Raw genomic sequence first — 21,011 nt, 5'->3', positions numbered from 1 at the left:
TAGATACAATATGAGTGTTGTTATATCTTTATTAAAAAACTATAAAAATTCTCTCGATTACGACGAGTGAGGCTTTGATCCTGATCACCACCCTTCTCCGATCAAAGCCTATCTTTTTTTTAAAAAAAAATATTTAATAACTTTTGTTGACGTGGCATGACATCGTTTTTCACGTAAGCACCGTTTCCATCATGTCAGCAATATGGATGGAAAATGACACATATGCTTAATGTGTTAAGTTGGCCAAAAAATAAAATTCATTCCAAAATTGAAAAATAAGCCAAAATTCATGTTTTTGTGGATCATTAATCCCATTTATTATCGGGACGTAGCATAGCAACACTCATATTTTATCAAAGCGGGTATAATACTGTGCCGTACTATTTCAACTCTTGACTTAGGAGTTCATGTTCGATACTCATTATGTACTAATCGTGCCATATTATTAGTTCTTAAGATCTCTATTTTATTGAACTAGGTCCATGAGTTTTATCTTGTGAAAAATAAATAGGTTATCACCTTTCCAGTTTATCACATGGATGATCATTAAAGAGATTATAGGACTCATCGATGGGATCAATGCACATATCATTTGCACTTGCGAGTCATATCATGTACTTCTGCTTATCTCGTCTTGGAATTTAATCCACTACAGATGATTTGCAATAAGTTTTGGGCCTTTAATTTGAAATTTTCTGCTTAATGGTTCAAGAGTGACTTTTGGGGAACCTATAGAGCTTAGAAGAGCACCAGGTGCATATATGGCACCCAAGGGTACAAATGATTATAGCATACAGTTCGTATATATAGTGATTAAAGGTGTACAAAACATATGACTTCCTAAAAAGAAGCCACGTTGTCACCACATTTTATTTCATTCTCGCTAGGTAATTCATACATATAATAATAATTCATGCCTCTGAAGATTTCTTTCTTCCACGCCCCAAGACGTATCTCTCACTTCACGCTGCAGGACGAAACCGAAAATATATGTTAGTTATTTTTCTTTATAAGCTTGAGGAAAAATCCGAGAGACCTTTAGTCCATATATATTGCAAGATAGTATAATAAAATGACATATATACATGCATGATGCATGCATACTAATCTATGAATATTCACGCTCAATATTGGGTACGAAAAACAATAACCACACGTACTTGTCACAGTTGGTAGAAGGGGCGATCTTATAAGGGATGCTGACCCCGCACTTCCCAGGGGCCCCTGCGACCAGGCCGTAGTTGATCCCGGAGATGCTGGAAGCGAGGGATTTCAGGCACCGGCATGCAGCCTGGCGGTCGGGGGTGGTCTTGGCCGCTGAATTGAGGGACCTGATCCCATTGCAGCATGCTTGCGGCACAGGCCCAGCCCCGTTGCCCCGGGCATATTGGATACATCCGGCCAAGGAGCTGCTCACCTGGCCGCACGTTATGCCGGCCTCAGCCACAGTAGAGGCCACCGCCATGCATACGAGCACGAACCCAGCAAGCCTAAGGAAGCCCGAGCTAGCCATGATTGATATTATGTGCTTAATTTCTTGGATTTAGTGAACTTCTTACCTAAAATAGCTCTTAATCAGCGTGTGTGGTGTGGAGGCTGACGGGGGCACTTTATAGTGTTGGAAAGGCCATAAAAATAGGGACACGTGTGAGGGGTGGCGTGGCAAATTAGTTGGGTGTTATATTTCCTCTTATTAATTGCCAATTTATTCGATCTTCCCCTGGCATTGAGGTTGATGCGTTTAATTGAAATGACCGCAACAACCAACTTGAATTAATTTAAGTGATTCGACACTATTTTTAAATAAAATTTTGAATTCAAATATTATAAATGAATAAAAATAAGAGTATTAGTAATCGCAATAAACGTATTACTTGATTAAAAAGGTGAGTATTCGTGCAAAAAGTCATAGCAATTTATATATGAATTTGCATTAAAAGAAATATTATACATGTCTTTTCTTTTTCCTTAAAAAAGAGTCTAATAAATCTTGCAGTAAGAAAATAGAATGTGAAATAAAAGGACACGAATATAATCGAATCTAGAATATTATTATTTCTAGGTAAAGGTATAAGGCATGTTTTTTTTCAAAATTATACAAAATTTTCTGTGATTAGATCATGCTTAAATTAGCCAAGTTTAAAAAGAGTTTGCCATCGGTAAGAATTGTCTCCCAACCAAATCGAAAGCATTTGTCCACTTAAAAATATATATGGACTTTTCATTATATTAGGACTTGGGCTTGTTTGTAATAGAAAAAAAAAGTATATCGAACTTGGAAGGGGAAGTTGTAAGATCTTGTCAGTTGAGATTGCTAGCAATGCTTCCTTCTTCTTTTTTTTCCTGCGGAAAATGGCATTTAATTTGCCCAGTTCAAAGAAGGGGGGAGGAATTAGCACTGATGGCGGAAAGAAATTGGTCGATAGCACTGAAGAGTTTTTTTTTGGGTGAATAAAGAATAATATTTTTTCTTTGTTTTGTTTTTTTTGGAGTGAGGAGAATCCTTTTAATATTACACCATATAAAGCCAATATACTTCAGGTCCATTATTACCGTGTATATACATTTATTCATGGAGATACTATTAATTAGTTGGAATATGGGGAGTAATTTTTTTCGATTACAAAAAAGGTTTAAAATCGAGTATAATAAAAAAAATTCTAAATAATTAATAAAGGGACACAGATAGTCCAATTCCACTAAGTATTTAATTTGACATCTAGATCAATAGGTGAGAGCGTGCGCCATTGTTACACCCATTGTTGATGAGTGTAGGCGGCAATCAAATTAGCTAGTCCGAAACATTATTATATCTTTCTGATATGATTTTAATTTATTTTTGCATATATACAATTCTTTCCTGTAGATTATACAAGGAATATATGGCTAGTTCAAGACTAGAGAAAGCGAAACAAAAATACAGAAGTCTCACTATTGAGAATAGAATTCGAAACCTCTTAATTTTGAGACAACGGGCTTGTGTCAGTACCTCAAGCACCCTTCCCTTGCATGAATACAATTTAAGCTATGGAGAAAGAAAAGGAGATCTCAGTGACAAATTAAGGGAAGAGTCTATTGCCACACCGACGGATCATCAATATCCAAATCCTGCAGGTACAGTGACTACCTGTGCAATATAAATGCTGAATGTGAATTTTTGAACTCTTCACGTGTAAGGCTTATATTCAATATTCAAGTGAATCATGTAGCTAATAAATTATACTCCACCGAAATTTTTTTAGTAAATGTCTGTTTCATTATAGACACGGTACTCTTATAGCTAGGCTTATGATAAGGATATATATATATATATGTGTGAAAATAATTTTGTGAAAATGGTGATAAGAAGTAACCGGAAAACTTTTTTTTTTGAATTACAAAGGAGATTCATGCAGGGTCTAATATAAGAAAATGAAAAAAAATTTAAATAAATGGCCACAGGATAGTTCGCGGCAATAATAGAACTTAAAATCTATAGGTTGACATTTAACATGACGATATAATGTGAAAATATGAATATTGATCACCAGCGTTTACGCCGTGTGATTATTTGATAATTAGTTATATGAATTACATATTTATACCATTCTCATGAACTTCTCATTAATCCATTTTACAGTTTTGTTCGGCCAATTTTTCCCAATGGAAATCAAGGGCATTACGGGGGATAAATGTGAATAGCGATTATTGTATATTGTCTCGCTCATAATAAGCTCTCATGCGACGGTAACATATCTGTGGTTTTGAAATTTCATCGACGGTAGATCGATTGAGCTAATAGTCATAGAATCGGGAATTTTGAACGGCTGGAAGAGAACAGATTAGCATATTGCATATATATATATATATATATATATCGTTTGTTGTGATAACTCGACGGACATGATCGATTTATTACATGTGCATGGGGTGTACAAAACATGTAACTTCTAGAAGAGAAGCCTCCAAATTTGTCACTCCCATTTTATCATTATATGGCATCTCCTTATAATTATTCACGCCTCTGATAGGTTTCTTCCTTCCATGGGGTATCTCTTCACTTCACGCCGCCAGATGAAACAGAAAAAAACGACATATTTGCTAGCAGATCTGTATAATTTCCACAATTGCGTATGTATGGCAAGGGTCAACTAATCATGATAACTTTTCTTGTCCATAATATTATGTTTGATATATATACATTTACTGTTGAAATCCGACATGGACTTTACAATTCATACGGTGAATCCGATATTCATGTGATTGATGATACGGTGCATTTTGCATATAGGAAATGAGCGAAAACCACATACTTGTCACAATTGGTGGAAGGGGCGATCTTGTAAGGGATGCCGACACCGCAATTCCCGGGGGCCCCAGCGACCAGGCCGTAGTTGATCCTGGAGATGCTGGAAGCGATGGATTTCAGGCACTGGCATGCAGCCCGGAGGTCGGGGTTGGTCTTGGCCGCTGAATTGAGGGACCTGATCCCATTGCAGCATGCTGGCGGCACAGGCCCAGCCCGGTGACCCGAGCATATTGGGTGCATCCAGACAAAGCGCTGCTCACCCGATCGCACGTTATGCCGGCCTCAGCCACAGTAGAGGCCTCCACCATGCATACGAGCACAAACCCAGCAAGCCTAGGAAGCCCGAGCTGGCCATAATGTCTGTTCAATAATTAATGATCGATGATCATGGGAGTTTGATAAGTGGTGAAACTTTCCCAATCAAGGATGTTCTTCATTTACAACATTTGAATTCAATACTTTACTTAAGAGAATTAAGCGTTAAAACGCTTGAGTCAACCCGAAACAATACTATTATTAATCAGGCGGTACGGAGAATTAGTTGAGTGTTAGATTTCAAACTTAAATGCTAACATACATACATACATACATACATACATACATATATATATATATAGGTGCCGGAATTAGAAACTAGACGGAATCATTGATTTGCTACATATATACATAGGCTGTGTACATGGCATATTGTAACTTCTAGAAGAGAGAGCCTCCTTAGTCACCCCATTTTATTGTATGGCAATCCCTATTATTCATGCCATCACGCAGCCACACGAGGACAAAAGACATTAGATTTTAATCGACGTGAATTGATTCAAGCGATTCACTACTTGTTTCCATTAAGTAAAGTCTGGGATTCGAGTATTGTTAATAGAAAAAATTCACATTGGAAGAGTTTTATCTCTTAGTAGACTGACCGACTCGACTAGATTAATCGGGGCCTATTGAACTTTCAGATATTAGGACGCACGCCAAAAAAGACATTAGATTTTCTTGAACTCCCTTAAGCATGGTATGCTGGATCATTTGATCATGATAGCTTTTCTCGTCCATAATTTCTATGTTTATGGCCGAAATCCAACTGAGAATTAATGTGATCACAACCATGCATATACGATCGATCAAGCCAGCAAGCCTCAGGAAGGCCGAGCTAGCTAAAGAGAAAATGATGTCTGTTCAACAATTAATGATGTCTCTAGGGCCTTCGTTTACGTACGTTTGAGTCTTGAATTCACCTGAACTACTAAATTAATTAGGACTTGTTTGGTTTTATGATAATATTTTAGAATCACAATTCTAACTTAATTCTACCTACTACAAAACAAAATAACTCATACAAAGTCAAAGAGTGAGCCCCATTTATACCTATTTTTTCCACGACAAAACAACATAATTCATACAAAGTCAAAGGGTGGACCCCATTTATTCAACTCAAAATCAAAATTAAAATCTGATTTTAAAATCCTACTATGAAACCAAATGTAACCTTAGGCTCTTGTATTTATGTGAAGAGGTTAATGGGGTCGTACGTAGGAACTTTCATAGGGAAGGGCAGGCCTACAAAAAGGGGGACGCGTGCACCTGCCCCATATTAATCAGGCGGTTTAAAAAATTAGTTGAGTGTTGGATTTGAACCATAAATGCTGACATTTCTTCCATCCATTATCACCCTGATATATATGTTTGACTAATGAGTGTTACAAACTAAAATGGATTGAGTTAAGTGATGATTTGATGCTAATTATCTTTAAATAAGGTTTCAGATTTGGATATTATAAATAAAAAAAAATTAATTCATATTAAAATAAATTTATCTCTTAATAGGCCGAACTAACTCAAACTGAATTAGTCAGTCGGGACTATCTGAATTCCTAATACCAAAATGCATACCGAAAATAATGAAAACGCTCAATAGCCACACGTGGCATTATCAATATACAAACTCAAAGACTAGAGACACGCACGCGATGCCCTTCAAGGCTTCAACTAAGCTTGTACCAGAGAATTAAATGCAGGGGCATAAAAAAAAAACCAAATAGGCGATAATAATAAGTTCAATGCGCAGACCCACCGGAAAAAAAAAAATTGTTCAATGCGCAGCTAGTATGCTGGCCATATACAATGCCATAAGATACAACCGATGAATTAGAATTTGGATATCCGTCCTTGATTAGAATATGGTGTATATTCTTATTGTGCTAATTGAAATTAATTCTTATTTGGATATCAATAGATTCTGACTACAAAATACCATCATTGAATTCCCAACACCTACAATACCGATAAAGTTGGACGTGCCAAGAAGACACTGACCAAAACTCCCTGCACCGAAAGTCCTTTTGCTTTTTGCCAAAACTTGTGGAGAAAATTTGGATTTAGGGCATTTGGCTATTAAATGAAACTTAAATTAAAAGCGGGCAAGGGGAAGGGGGGCATTGAATGAATTCCAACGACCAGCCACATCTGCACCTCCACGCGTCCAATTCTGATTCCTCCTCTCCGTATATTTAAAGCCCCCACAGGGCACCATTGGCTTACACAATTACCGATCACCAATTACCTTCCAATCGCAATAGATTACACACACCAAGGTAGTAAGTTTCACTGATCAAGAACATCATGACTGGCTCCGGCCTCTTCAAGCTTGCCTGCGCCGTGTTCGCGGTTGCACTTGTGGCCGCTCCCATTGCCACCGAAGCCGCTGTCACGTGTGGTCAGGTGGCGAGTTCTCTCGCTCCATGCATCCCGTATGCTAGGAGCGCTGGCGGGGCGGTTCCACCAGCCTGCTGCAGCGGGATCAAGACCCTCGATGGAATGGCCAGGACCACACCCGACCGCCAGGCCACCTGCAAGTGCCTGAAAAGTGCTTCCACCAGCATCTCCGGTATCAATTACGGCCTGGTCGCTAGTCTTCCGGCCAAGTGCGGGGTCAACATCCCATACAAGATCAGCCCTTCCACTGACTGCGCTAGGTCTGCCCACAAGTTAATTTGGCATTTTAATACGCACTCAAACTCGCCTCATCAAAATATACCACAACCACGTAGCATGTCAGTTTCATTGGCATGACATCATTTTGAACGTAAATTTCAATATAAACTGCATAAATTGATGATCGTTGTATATATCATTGTTGTTCCTTCGTCGAACATTACCACTGTCTGCCGCCAGTGTCATTGATCTTCCCTTGAAGCTATATTAATTTATCCAAGATTTAAACAATTTTAGCGAACTCAGGCAGAACAAATCAATTTTCAGTTGACCTCATTTTGATTTCTATGTTTAATTTGTTTTGCAGAGTCAAGTGAAGCCGGATGCTGCATGGGAGGGAAAAAATTTAGCAGCATATCTAAGTTCGTACGAGAATGTGGCCTTTGAATAAAATAGGGGTTATGGCAAGATGATTCTGTTCGTTCAGAGTGCTCTTTCACTAGACTTGAAGAGCGCTGTTTTTGTTTTGCTTACCCATGTGACCATCGACCGATTATAATTATCAATATGACATAATGATCTATGCTTTATGCTATTTTTTCCTTATGTTTCTACTGTACTTCAAATGATTTTATTGTGCTTTCGTGTCGTGCCGGCACAAAAAATGAGTGGACGAAACATAAATTAACTGAAATAAATCCAAGCTCAATCATTTGTTCGGCGTACTTAGAATAAAAAACCCAAAATAAGTAATATCACATGCATTTTTAATTAGGAAATTATAACTAGATTCTAGCTTTCTTTCATTTTTTACTATGAAAATGTTGCCTCTTGCATACCATAGAGGCTTGAGTATTTTTTTAGTTCAGCTCTACTTCACTTTTGAAAGAGAAAAATTTGTAAAAGCTCCATTATTAATATTTTATATGCCGTTCCAAACCTTTTTTAATCGATTCTTGCCTACTATGTATCAATTTGAAGAATGAAGGTATCTTATACCATAAAAATTATAAAAATAAATGTTGCGCTGCCAGTTAATGATATTTTGGTTTTTAAGTCTCAATATCTTGAAATATTTATCTTAACAAGAAAATCATTATATAAAGACCATGATTTTCAAGTGTTACATTTTACCGTACTCAAATAATACATATAAAATTTCTATATGTGTATCTAATCTAATAAATTAGTTAACTCACTGAAGTAACTAAAAGAATAGAAAAATATACCTACCGAAAAATAAAAGAATACAAAAATAGGATCACTTTAGCAAGATATTTACATAGTACAATAATTATCGAAAGATAAGATGCTATATATACCGGTAAACTATGGTAAATCTGTATATATGAACAAGTAATAGTTAGTATTATATTTTTTAGTAAGCGCATTATTTATATTTTAAAATATTTCTATTGTATTAATGCGAATGATTTTTAATATACATCAAATATAAAAGTGTTATCATAAATACTGAATAAGCTAATATATAACAAAATTTATGAGCTAATATATAATAATAAATTATTTTTACATAAATTAAAAAATAACATTCACTTCAAGAATTCATAATTTTTTTTATGTGGCATCTCGCGGGTGCTTAATTAGCATATTTACATAAATAAAACTTCTTAGACGATTGCAACTAGAGAGTATTCCTATATCTTTTTTCAATTACGCATAAGATAAAGAAGGTTCATTGCAATGGATTTTGTAGAAGGATGGGGTAATGATAAATAAAAAGAGAAGAAAAGTTGCCTTAGCAAGAGACGAACTTGAAATCTTTTATTATAGATAAGCATGCTTATCAATATACTCTATCACCCTTTTTCAAGTATTTAAATTTTTTTTTTAGCACAAGATCAAATATCCCTAAATTTTAACAAATGAAACACAAAATTCCCCCAATTCACGGGTAACAGTCGTTTCTTGACAAGATAAGGCGATAAAAAGTCAAATAATATTCTCAAGTTACTCCATCAAATATTGCACATGACTAAACAGAAAAAAATCGACCGACAAGTGTCTGCTCTATGACAATTCAAGTGTCATTTTATCATTAACTTCTCCCTACCAAATTATTTCTTTTAGATCGGGGCATTAAAACCCATCTGCTATATATCGACAATAATTTCGATGGTAGAAGTCAGTAGCTCAAGCAAGCATTTAAGGGTACGGTGTCGTCTTCTGCAAACTTTAGATCTTCTGCTACCCCATGCATTATTGCTCCAATTGAAATCCGTCCACTCCTCAAGTTGGGGTCCAAAATATGGTTAAATGAGGGGGGGGGGACAGAGATCGACTCCAAACCTTTTCACTCTGAGGTTTCCGTGGCATAGATATTAGTTTTTTTTTTTTTGATTTGTTCAATTTCGTTAATATTCGTTAGTCACTGGCCAAACCATTCTAGTGTACTGGTTTTCCTCCGAGGACAATGAAGGGGAACCATATATATGAGACATAGTTCTCATGAAAATGAGAAACACGGTGGATTATGTTTATTGTTACAACAGTGACTCCACATCTGTCTGATGACAGCTCTGATAGCTAACATAAATGGAAAGCGATAATAGGAAACGTAATGACGACGACGAGAGTTATAGTTCTCTTCTCCCTCATTAGGGTTCCCAATAACCCAATCTTTATTCCTCACTAGCCCACCATATTCCCTGAGGAAGATCTCTTCCTTCGTTGGCTCATTACTTCACCCTGCAATTAGTAAGACAACATTAATAATGACGGTTTTATATCGTCGGGAGGGGATAAAATGTCACTGAACCAAACTTCATTTCGTCAGTCAAAGCCCAAACAAGCTTTTACTATGATATTAATGTTATAAATCTACCTGCTGCAGTCAGTGGAGGGGCTGATCTTGTAAGGAACATTGACCCCGCATTTACTTGGGAGGCCGCTGGCAAGGCCGAGGTTGATGCCCGGGATGCTGGCGGAGGCAGCCTTGAGGCACTTGCAGACAGCCTGACGGTCCGGGGTGGTCCTAGCAGCGCCATTGAGGGCTTTGACGCCACCGCAGCAACTTTGTGACAGAGGCGCCCCGCCCCTCAGGTAATTGAGGCAGGGGGCGACGCCGCTGGCGACCTGCCCGCAGGTGACGGTTGACTCTGTCGCCACGAGCATGCAGGCCAGGAGGGCGCACACGACCAGAATGGTGCTGATCTTTGCCATATTAGGTTTGAGTAATATAAAACGAAATGTGGTAAGGTTCTTTAGCTAGCTAAGGTGTATATCTATCAAGTGTATGCAATGTAGCTATTTATAGTAGTGAAGCTTTGGATCTTTTATGTATTTTATAGAAAAATAAAAAAATTTAAGAATTAGAATTTTGAAATATTATATGAATATAGATCCCTGAGCCTCTTTTATCACCGAAAATATTATATGAGCAGAAGACAATACTAGACAAGAGGGAATGGAACATGGCCCACTGAGTTAGGTGGTAGTTGGGATCGGAGTGAATGTATTTTTAACTCTTCCATTTTAACTGTTCGAATTGGATGCTAACTGTAAAATTTGATTGGCTACCGAAAAACAAATTGTAAAATTTAATTCGAGTGCTCATATGGTTCTAACTTTTATGGATATATACATATATTATATGTCTTCATGATTATCATATGGACATTAATTTTTTAAGTGAATTCTAGAAAGGAAATCAGTGAACTCAACCACTCGTCGTATGAATTTTCACATCTTTGTTTTACTCGTAAGATCTTCATTTCTTTTTTGGTGGAATTTTTTCGTAAGATCATTTTAACAGTTTGGCGTAAAGAGAGAGACGTCAATATATATAGAGCGAAATAAGCGAATTACACAATCTTAATATTGTATCCTTTGCCTTATATGGATACTGAAGAAATAGAAAATATATCCTCTCTGTCAACAAGAACATGAAAATGTATTGTATGTAGCGAGTATATAACATGATATTGTGACACCAAACACATAAAAAAAATTATTTTTGTCAATATTTTTAAAAATTAATAAAAATTAGAAAATTCTTATTGACATCAATATTATCTTATGATATGCTCCTTATATGGAATACTCCCTCCAAAGATACATACATATATTTACTCTAACCACCAAGGGCGAGATATATACATATATATATATATATATATATAATTGAGCACCATTGAGTCTGAGCATCATTAATAAATGGCCACGATGTACGTACTAGTTTGCATTAATAGCATATACTGGATTCCGCAGATGTGCAAGAGAATTAACAAAAGAATAGTTTATTCAATAAAAATAAAAGTATCCGAGGAAAACAACCTATAAAATTACCTCTAGAATCACTTCACACAAGAGTAATGTTATTTCCACCGAAGTCTACCCCCCGAAAATCGGTGCAAATAGAGGCAAATGTCAATTTTGTAATTATCAACAAAACCAAGGGCAATTTTTGGTTATGAGAGGGTAAGCATGCCACATCATCCTTCGAATCGGAAGGAGGAGCATTTTCCTTCACACGAGAATTAAAATTATTTATCACTAAATCAACACTTTATTAGTAAAACCATGGAATTTCTGCACCGCATAGATCTTCCACTTATTGGGAAAAAGAGCGCTAGAAAGACGAGAGGACATGCATGCATGCAGTGGTAATAGAAAACAGTTCAGCAATTAATTTTAGACAGTGACAGGGTTGGGGTGGGTCGGGTGAAACCATAAATTAAGTCGATTCAGAGACTTTCTTATTTAGAGTGATTTGTCTTATTAAATCGGTTCCTCACACGGTTCTGTTATTGCGATTATAGTTGAGTGCGGTTTAGTCCTGATTATTACACATTTATAATCAATATTAGACATGTTCATGCAACCTTTGCATCTATGGATCATGAGCAACCCAAATATCATCATATGTTCGTGCAGAAAATGCTACAATATTATGTAGCTGTCACAACATGTTCAAACAGTATGGGGAGAATAGAAGATCCGTGACAATTTGTTGGCAGAGACGTCGTTATCTCGATCAATGACGATTTCTGAAGGGATGCACGTGGTGTATTATAAGACGAATACGCAATCTAATCCGCGACCAACTTAATTAGATGATGCATGGTCTAGTAATTAATATATAATCAGCTATGAGTTGGGATTCTCTCAGTTGAAAGATCTTTGCATTCATGGGTTAAAGCTTAATTTTGGAATCGATCGTCAAGGGAAGCCTTGCCATATTTAAATAGTCATGACTCAAATCGAGCACTTTGCATCGTGAGTTAAATTTTACATACGAAGAACCTTATTATATATATATATATATATGTATGTATGTATGTGAAAATGGTTGCAGTTTAGATTGATTGATTGGCTGCAATATTTGACTTCAAGTCCGACTGGCCACCGACCAATTTTGAAATCGGAAACTGAGCAAGACGCGTTTCCTCTCTGCTTTCATTGTACGTTTTATGTAAATGTTGGAAGCTCTAATTGTGGACAGGAAGATGGAAATCTCTGCCGAACTTGCCTGCGCACTGCTTTTGCATGTGTCCTGCCCATTCCTTTCCGCTATTGTCTCTTGCCAATCAATTATTTGTCCGATTGGACATATGCTTGATCTCTCCTCTCCGAGGCCGGATACCCCGTACTCAAACTACGCATCAATTCTGAGGGCGTGATTCGCCTGTGCAGGAAATCGGTCGGGAACCACATTTCCACCGCATCATCCATCCGGCATGTATAGGCCGACTCGGTTGCGAGTGCTCATTGTTTTTGGGCTCGTCAGGTTGATTCATTTAGAAAATTAATCTCCCTAGTGAAGCGACATTATCTTTCTCAGGAAGAAATGGGCGAAAGAAAGAAATGGGCTGGGCCAAAATTCAGAAAGAAGCTCCAAGCCCAGATGCCGACATATATATATATATATATATATATATATTTGTTGAGGTGATCTTAGCGAAAACATAAATTGGGCCTCCTGCACGATTGATCATGTCCCCCTTCTATAGATAATAGAACCGGCAATCGTAGTTGAAGAAACAATTGCGTAAACCAGACCAAGATCCCACAGCATTTCACGATGCCGATGACTTGAGTCTGCGTTATACAGTTCGGTTACGAAAACATCTGTAAGGAAACTGGATTAGTATAATATGATTGACAGTTTACCGGCCAAGAATTGCAATGATCTAGTAAAAGTTAATTGCATAAAAAGGCATGAGGTTCGGCTTTAAATCGAAAATTTATAAATATGCTACCTATTGTTTTCAATTAATGAGCTCAGATGTAGAAGTCGGTCTTCGACACGGGCAGGAACTCACCTCTCTCAACCAATATCCGAACGCCAAGTGGCACAGCCAACATGTCAACCGCCACCCAATTAATTTTCGCTAGCTGTCCTCTACCTTCCAATGAAGATACTCCACGCAATCAAACCTCGCACCCTCATGGGCAACATGGTTTCTGGAGGCACGTGAACGCCTTTTTTTTTTTATTATATAAGTTTTGGTATTGAAAATTCAATTGAATCCCGACTAATCAAGTTGAGTTAGGTTGACCCATTAAAGGATAAAATTCTCCCAGTATGAATTTTCTGCATTTACAAAAATTTGAATAAAAAACTTTGTTTAAACAAAACAAGTGCTAAACTGATTGAGCCAATCCACGTTGATAGAGGCACGTGAACGGTTTCAATCTTCCTCCTGCCCGGGGGGTTGACCTTCACTACTGCCACGTCAGCATAAGTTCGACACCTCAGCCGGACCTCATGATTTTTGGAAATGCAATGAATTATTAGGTACAAGTACGGTGTAATTGGCAAACTGTATGTTAGTGATAGATTTTATCTACAGTGTAGAGGATTCAAACCAAATTAAAAAAATTTTGAGGTCAAGAAAAATAAATGTTCGAATAAAAATTAATTTAAGCTAATTAATTGAATAAGCCTATCGTGATCTCATCAAAAAAAATTTATAAATCAAATACAACACCACCTTTTTTCGATTATCTATCCTTCATCACTTTTCTCTCGTATATAAAAGTGGCTTCCCCTGTCGCCTCTCTCTCTCAAGCAGTTTGATTTGTTCGACAACATAAACCTTAGGGAAGTTGAAATGCCAACATTAATCATGAATAGCAATGTCCAAAGCATGGCATTTCTCCTCCTCATTCTGTGTAGTGCAATGTGTTACGGTGGTGCCGAGGGATCAAACTACGGAGGGTGGCAGAGTGCCCACGCCGCGTTCGTTGGTGCTGATATTTCGGGCACAATGGGTTCGTGTATCTCTTTCTGTGTTGATAATGATATATCATTACCCCCTACAAGGGCACGAAGAATATTCGTGCCCGTCTTTTTCAAGCAAGTATACGTTAACTGATGCGCAACTTTAACCAAATAGCAAATTAGGACGAGCCATATGCCGCTCTAATGTTGCTTGGTAACTACATGAAGATGTGGACGACTGTGTTGTGCTCTTCTGCAGGGGGAGCTTGTGGGTATGGGAACCCGTACAGCCAAGGTTACGGGACACAGACTGCAGCCCTGAGCACTGTGATGTTCAATAAGGGCGCGAGCTGCGGAGCGTGCTATGAGCTCAGGTGCAGTGGGGACCCTAAATGGTGTCTTCCGCGCACCATTATCGTTACTGTCACCAACTTCTGCCCGCCGAACTATGCGTTGTCTAACGACAACGGTGGGTGGTGCAATCCCCCTCGCAAGCACTTTGACCTGGCAGAGCCCGCTTTCCTGCAAATCGCAGGGTATCGAGCAGGCATTGTTCCTGTATTATTCAGAAGGTGAGACGACACATAACACATGGATTGTGTACGGTGAAAAAGGCAAAAAGTGAATGACGAAAGTATGTTTTATGATGGATATATGATTTCTTGACAGGGTGCGTTGTGTGAAGAAAGGTGGAATGAGGTTCACGATAAACGGGCACTCCTACTTCAACTTGGTCTTGATCACGAATGTCGGGGGAGCTGGTGATGTTGTTGCTGTGTCCGTCAAGGGGTCTCGGACCCGCAACTGGCTTCCAATGACGAGGAACTGGGGACAGAACTGGCAGAGCAACTCGTACCTCAATGGCCAGTCCCTCTCCTTCAAAGTCACCACCAGTGACGGTCAGATCGTCACCAGCAACAATGCCGTCCCACCGGAGTGGCAGTTTGGACAGACTTTCGAAGGAAACCGATTTTAATATAACAAAGACTGTCGGGGTCGCCAAAATGGTGGCCTTGTTCTTAATATTTGCTAATGTTATATCCGTTGTGTAATGCGTAGCTCTTACTATGAAATCGTGTAATGCATAGATCTTACTAAAACTTTGTGTCCAAGGCAAGTTTTGTACTTTTCGCCTTTTCTCTCCCCACAAATTACTGCAGAAAATTGAGAACAAAGAGGTTACAACAAAACCGAAACATCTACAACTTCAACACATCCAAACCCACTTTTACATCCTCACCCCCCCGCATCAACTCTCATTCGCTAAACTCATAAGAATTTCCACGCAAATAATGAACATACATCTGCATTATCGACGACAAACATCATCCTCACCTTTATCTACCCGACTGAGAAATCTGTCACTGCACATGAAATACATAACTGTTCCTAGGTTCGACTCAATAATTCAACAAGGAATACTTCACTCTCAAAATGATTTTCCCCTTCTCAACCCCGAGCTTTCCCCCTGTGACTAACCAATGCCCTGGAGGATCTTGGGGGCCCTTGAACATCTCTGACATGTCAACAAACTTCGCCAGCTTGTTGGCTGTGGTCCCTTCATTGGAGGCAGAGCTTGAGTCGCCTGAGCCAGAGCCGGGGCTGTTCCCAGTTGCCGCTGTCTTCCTTGTTTTGCTGTAATTATCGGCCGGGCAATGGTCCCACAGGGACCTCCGAATCGTACAACCTGGAAGCCTCGAGTACAGGAGTTTCATATAGAGGACGTTGCGTGACCCAAAATCCCAGACCCCAAGCTGAGCTCCGGTCACAATGAAGACGCCAGAGAGGTCTCCTATGAAGGTCTCGGGGTTCTCGACTGGGGCGGTGCTGACGTGGGAGAAGTTCTTCCATTTGACTGGCTCAAACCAACGGCTGTCCTGCTCCTCAGGCCCCACCCACTTGGGAGCCCCAATCGCCACATGAGAATCCCAGTAGGGTTGGAGGATCTTCGGGAGGGAAGCCAAGTGTTGTAGATGGATGCAGAGTCGGTTATGTTTGATACCTTCAAGACGTAACCGTAGACCTGTTACGGGCTTCCTTCCAACAGATATCTGTAAATTCAATTGAGCAATAAGAGGAGCACTGTCAATTCTTCGTTTGATTAGAGATAAGGGTCTATACATAAAGGAGTACAATGATGAGTTTTTAATTGAAATTGTCAGCCACCTGCTCTTGACTAACATACAGTTTCTGCCCCATCATGCTAAATTGCAAAGAAGGACAAACAGGTTCCTTTCTTGGGTGTCCTGGGATGTTCTCCTGCAATGGAGCCCATACACGAGGAATCTGAAACTCCAGAAAATATCTTAGCTCTTCAATCTGCGGCTTGTCTGAGAAGAATAAGATCAAAGAATTCAGTAGTTGCTTTCCATGGTCTCTGTAGAAGTATTTTCATTTTCTTTCCCTGATAGACTTTAAAACAATGACAGAAAGGACAAAATTTGCTCACATTCTAGATAAAGATTTATGGCTCTAGTTAGGTGCTCCTTTCCGGTTATTCCATCAAGGAGAGATGAGATAGGGGAAAAGGTCATCTCAATGATGTCCGGAGAGGATTGGACAGTTCTTGCCCATTGATCATGATTTTGCTCGAGATCATCCCCTCCCCTCCGCCGGAAAATAACCGTAACGTCCTGAGCAATAACAAGATAAATAGCATGTCAACAATACCAAGATGCGGTAGTAACTGTTGGGACAGAGTAATTAGCTTCACAGTGTATACGCATAACTTATAAGTAACAATGCATAGCATATCCTGACATTGGATCACTTCTAGGTAATAAATAAACTTTGCTCCACCAACTGTTTGATGTAGAGTTTCACTCATAAACCGCTTGAGGCATATAATGTGTAAACAGAGAAAAAACTTGTCTAGAACTCTAAAATGTATGAACTGGACCAAGACAACCATTTTATGGTGTTATGTGTCTTCTTGACAGACTTATACAAAAGAATTAAAATGAACCAATCTTTATAATGTTGACCTCATTGTAGTAACTGAATCTCCTTCCTATATCCTCTATACTCTCTTCAGCAGATGCATGTGTTTGACATCTACAATTTTGCAACAGGCTTAGCATACAATTGAAAAAGAGGAAATCATCATTTATAAAAGAAAGTAAATTGCCAGCATGTTCTTACTTCTTTTCCGGTGAGATATGGTGCACCGGGTTGAGGATATACCCCTTGACTATTAAACAAATGAGGATCTACTCCCTGAAAAGGGAAAGGTTGTTAATAATTCAGTCACATTAGAAAAGAAATAAGTAATAGATAAGTCATGGAGAAAAAAATGAGGACTATGGTGGAACTAGCCTTATCCTTTAACTTTTGGCCTGGAGTTGCATGAACCTCTGCTTCACAAAATCTCTGGTTTCCTATCTCTTGCACATAGCTTTTAATCTCCATTGCTGATAGAGGAGATGACTGATGCTGTTTAACATATATGACATCCTTGCCGCCGATCGTAATAGATGTGATTACATGCGTTCCAAAATTCTCAATAAAACTGTCAAAATAATAAAAAATATATATATATATATTATCAGGTTTCTCTAAACTACGCCATTAATGATATTTTGAAAACTAAAATGTGTATACCTGGCTAGAGATGGTGGGTCCCAAAATGTTGGAACTGCCCTTTTAACATTTTCTTGCAGCACTAAATTGGTTCTGGTCAGCTCAACCTTGGCAAGCGGAATATAAAACCCATCCATGGAGAGGGTCTTTGTTGCTGCGACATCAATACTCTTCGATCCAGTTAAGCTAAATGCAGCATTGAAACTACCCAGAGGAGGGCTTCCAGACAGACTAGCCTTTTTATTGAAGTATTCAACCATCTGTAAACACCCAAAGATTTCTCAGAACAAGTCAACTGTAATTCTACTCCCATGTAACTTCCACTAAGTGACACAGACCCATAAGCATCTATTGCCAAGGTTTTTCCAAGAATCAATTCCTTATGTTTTAACATAAAAATGAAGCAACTTTAATGCCACATCACGATATAACTCCTACATGATTGGGTTGGGGGGTGCACATTTTTTTCCCTAGAATCAGGCCAAAAATTGTGCCAATAACACATGCATCTTTCTTGGGAAGCTTTCGACAACCATTCCATCCACCATTCTTGAATATTAGAAAGTAAGAAAAAATTCCATATCTGAACATGAGAGCCGGCAACCATTTAACTTCAATTATTACTGCTTCGACAACCTTAACATCACGTCAGAAGCAACATATATTGCTCATGCGTTTAAGAAAATGAAGATACGAGCATGAGGAACTGAAGCTAGCTAGCACATGACGAATCAGAGACACTCAATACTGAGCAAATTCAGCTGCAGGGTACCTCGTCAAAGGTGTAGATGCCGGACTGTTGCCGTCCTTGGGACGGGTAAGAGACGTTAATGTCTCTCGAAACATCGGGGACCATCAACAAGTCGGACATCCTCAGATCCCTGCTGTGTTCGTCATCGATTTGGACCACGCGGGACCCGGCAACTCCCTTACAGTAGAGCAGCCTCGTGTCGAAGTTCACGTCGAAGCCCCGCCCCAGCGCCTGCACCGCATTCACCGCCGTGTGCAAGGCTGCTGCATTTTCCCCCATCTCTCATCACCCAAAACCTAGACCGCTCGGGCCTCTACCTCCATAGACTACTGAAATTGAACCTAATCCGGAACCAATTCTAGAACAAAAGGAACCGCCGAGCTCAAGCTCGAGCTGCCGAGCTCGATTTCCGGAGCAGCATGGAGTGATGCGCGGACTGTGTCTTCGCTTCTTCTCACTCTTGTCGAGAATTTGACTATCGGAGAGATCTACGAAGCAGATTCGAATCGGCGAGAGATCAATTGCTCAGCTCCTCTGAATCCTGAACGCATTCGAGGAAATCTACTGCAATCCAAGACCTAATCAGTCTTTGATTTAAACGAGAATCGCCATGGAAGAAACTTCTCCCTCTCTCTCTCTCTCTCTACTGTGTAATTTCTGCGCATATATTGTCCGAAAAGCCATTGACTTGTCATTATTTGATTCGATCGGAATGTGGTCTAAGGTCAGCGAGCTTGGAAACGGGCCGTTGGATGGTCGCTGGCTTTGACCGGGGGAGTCATAGATTTGATCCTACGGACATGTCGCGAGAGTGTTGTCATCCCGTGTGCACGTGCCCATACATTCTTCGTGGAATCGCGAGAAGACTCCGATTGCCCGGCTCATCAATGCGTGGGGCCCACCGCCCGGAGAGAACTATGGGATGGAATGGAAGGACTCCAAAGTCTTTCGTAATTTTCAGAGAGGACCTCATCATTTTCCAACGATAGACCAACTGACGGAGAAATTATCAGTCTTAAGTGTTGAATTTTATGAAATTGATCCTGAGGACTCGAACAACAATTTCAGCAAGTGCAAAATCAATGTTTTTTTTAATTTTATAATATATGATATATTCTCCGTCTATTGACTAAGATTAATCTTATTTGGATATCCACTTTGATTGTGACCACAAGATGCTTATTAGTCTCGAACCAACTTTTGCACTACAAGTAAAGTTCGCATGTAGAATGCAATTTGCTATTACATGCATCCGATTATTACAATCAATATTATTGGATATTATACCACTTAACCTAGCCAAATTTTCTTTTGATTATCATGAAGATTTATGGGGTTAGTAAGAGTAAAAAAGAAAAAAAAGGAAATAAAGAGCATGAAAGACCCACTAATGCAAATCGAATCCGAAACTTCTTAATGCCAAGACAAGAGTGTGTACTACTTCCGACATTCCTTTTCTCCATGCTAACATATTTTAGTATATATGGGAATAAATGGATAAATTTCGGATGCACCCCTTGTACCTTGATATAATACCGTGTACGTGGTTATCTATTTGATTTTTAATTTTTAAAATAACGAATAATCAAAAAATTTTAGGCAGGGGAAGGACCAGTGTTTCCCATATGAGTCCGGGTCTCCTGTCCGAGCTCGCCAAAGGCATTGAGTCCGTCGACCATCTCGCTTGGGCTGTGGTGGCCTTCGACCAGGCACCATACCTTGCGATCTGCCTTCCCTCTTGGCAAATATTTTTAATTTTTACTATATTATTTCAACTTTTTCCAAAATTAAAGAATTGGTTGAGTTTCATGTCAGCAAATAATTTTTACATGGCACCTAAGCTACCATTTCAGTTTTACCGGGGGTTTATACTTGTCTTATTTTCATATGGGGGTGGGTATGAGGCACTATAGTAAACTATAGGGGATGCATGCGAAATTTACCGTAATTGATTTACCTTGAACCTGTATAGTGCATTTAGCTTTTTCGGGGGACCTTAGATGCATTTAACTTTGTAATATAAACGAAAAGTTGATGACTGTGTTTTTCAAAATCTTACTTTAACCAAATTTTTCAAATTTGAGAAGGCATATTGCTTAAAATAACATGTTGATGTTATCGGAAAAAAAAACGTAATTGTAGATGAGATTATCAACGATTTAATCCATGCTATGTACCTTGTCCATGAAAATGAAAGGGGAAGGGAAGTAGGAAAGATAAAGAGAATGTGAGAAATTAAATACATCGAACGTTGTATCTCCTATACTAGGGTTAAA

The 21,011-nt window shown here is 38.9% G+C and overlaps 5 protein-coding genes across 5 annotated transcripts; 2 read left to right on the top strand and 3 right to left on the bottom strand.

Moving 5' to 3' along the window:
• Window positions 1-773: 773 nt before the first annotated feature.
• Window positions 774-1,594, bottom strand: LOC116200065 (non-specific lipid-transfer protein 1-like). The gene is made up of 2 exons (XM_031530739.1): window positions 1,161-1,594; window positions 774-967 (listed from the first exon to the last, which is right to left on the bottom strand). The coding sequence occupies exons 1-2, from the start codon at window positions 1,511-1,513 to the stop codon at window positions 958-960; spliced, it is 363 nt and encodes a 120-aa protein (XP_031386599.1). The 5' UTR covers window positions 1,514-1,594; the 3' UTR covers window positions 774-957.
• A 5,218-nt stretch (window positions 1,595-6,812) lies between these two features.
• On the top strand, window positions 6,813-7,825 carry LOC116200037 (non-specific lipid-transfer protein 1-like). Its single transcript, XM_031530705.1, has 2 exons — window positions 6,813-7,260; window positions 7,587-7,825. The coding sequence occupies exons 1-2, from the start codon at window positions 6,908-6,910 to the stop codon at window positions 7,594-7,596; spliced, it is 363 nt and encodes a 120-aa protein (XP_031386565.1). The 5' UTR covers window positions 6,813-6,907; the 3' UTR covers window positions 7,597-7,825.
• Window positions 7,826-9,671: 1,846 nt separating this feature from the next.
• On the bottom strand, window positions 9,672-10,488 carry LOC116200048 (non-specific lipid-transfer protein 1-like). The gene is made up of 2 exons (XM_031530715.1): window positions 10,065-10,488; window positions 9,672-9,928 (listed from the first exon to the last, which is right to left on the bottom strand). Exons 1-2 carry the CDS (start codon window positions 10,400-10,402, stop codon window positions 9,919-9,921), a joined length of 348 nt encoding a protein of 115 aa, XP_031386575.1. The 5' UTR covers window positions 10,403-10,488; the 3' UTR covers window positions 9,672-9,918.
• A 3,643-nt stretch (window positions 10,489-14,131) lies between these two features.
• LOC116214791 (expansin-A2-like) lies at window positions 14,132-15,832 on the top strand. Its single transcript, XM_031550254.1, has 3 exons — window positions 14,132-14,455; window positions 14,665-14,977; window positions 15,075-15,832. The coding sequence occupies exons 1-3, from the start codon at window positions 14,296-14,298 to the stop codon at window positions 15,379-15,381; spliced, it is 780 nt and encodes a 259-aa protein (XP_031406114.1). The 5' UTR covers window positions 14,132-14,295; the 3' UTR covers window positions 15,382-15,832.
• Window positions 15,570-19,398, bottom strand: LOC116214780 (MACPF domain-containing protein CAD1-like). Its single transcript, XM_031550242.1, has 7 exons — window positions 18,757-19,398; window positions 18,006-18,244; window positions 17,721-17,913; window positions 17,547-17,621; window positions 16,855-17,038; window positions 16,572-16,735; window positions 15,570-16,456 (listed from the first exon to the last, which is right to left on the bottom strand). The coding sequence occupies exons 1-7, from the start codon at window positions 19,012-19,014 to the stop codon at window positions 15,806-15,808; spliced, it is 1,764 nt and encodes a 587-aa protein (XP_031406102.1). The 5' UTR covers window positions 19,015-19,398; the 3' UTR covers window positions 15,570-15,805.
• Between the last annotated feature and the right edge of the window lie 1,613 nt (window positions 19,399-21,011).

This window comes from Punica granatum, chromosome 1, assembly GCF_007655135.1.
Source record: "Punica granatum isolate Tunisia-2019 chromosome 1, ASM765513v2, whole genome shotgun sequence".
NCBI classification, from domain to species: Eukaryota; Viridiplantae; Streptophyta; class Magnoliopsida; order Myrtales; family Lythraceae; genus Punica; species Punica granatum.
Note: the sequence above shows the minus strand (reverse complement) of the source record. Positions and strands in the feature narration are given on the sequence as shown.

Coding starts and splice junctions, on each gene's coding strand:
- LOC116200065 (XM_031530739.1), bottom strand. CDS start 1,513: ATGGCTAGCTCGGGCTTCCTTAGGCTTGCTGGGTTCGTGCTCGTATGC.
- LOC116200037 (XM_031530705.1), top strand. CDS start 6,908: ATGACTGGCTCCGGCCTCTTCAAGCTTGCCTGCGCCGTGTTCGCGGTT.
- LOC116214780 (XM_031550242.1), bottom strand. CDS start 19,014: ATGGGGGAAAATGCAGCAGCCTTGCACACGGCGGTGAATGCGGTGCAG. Junction 17,622..17,720: donor GCCAAAAGTTAAAGGATAAG/GCTAGTTCCACC, acceptor TTCCCTTTTCAG/GGAGTAGATCCTCATTTGTT. Junction 17,039..17,546: donor CATATCTCACCGGAAAAGAA/GTAAGAACATGC, acceptor GTTATTGCTCAG/GACGTTACGGTTATTTTCCG.
- LOC116200048 (XM_031530715.1), bottom strand. CDS start 10,402: ATGGCAAAGATCAGCACCATTCTGGTCGTGTGCGCCCTCCTGGCCTGC.
- LOC116214791 (XM_031550254.1), top strand. CDS start 14,296: ATGCCAACATTAATCATGAATAGCAATGTCCAAAGCATGGCATTTCTC. Junction 14,456..14,664: donor TGATATTTCGGGCACAATGG/GTTCGTGTATCT, acceptor GCTCTTCTGCAG/GGGGAGCTTGTGGGTATGGG. Junction 14,978..15,074: donor GTTCCTGTATTATTCAGAAG/GTGAGACGACAC, acceptor ATTTCTTGACAG/GGTGCGTTGTGTGAAGAAAG.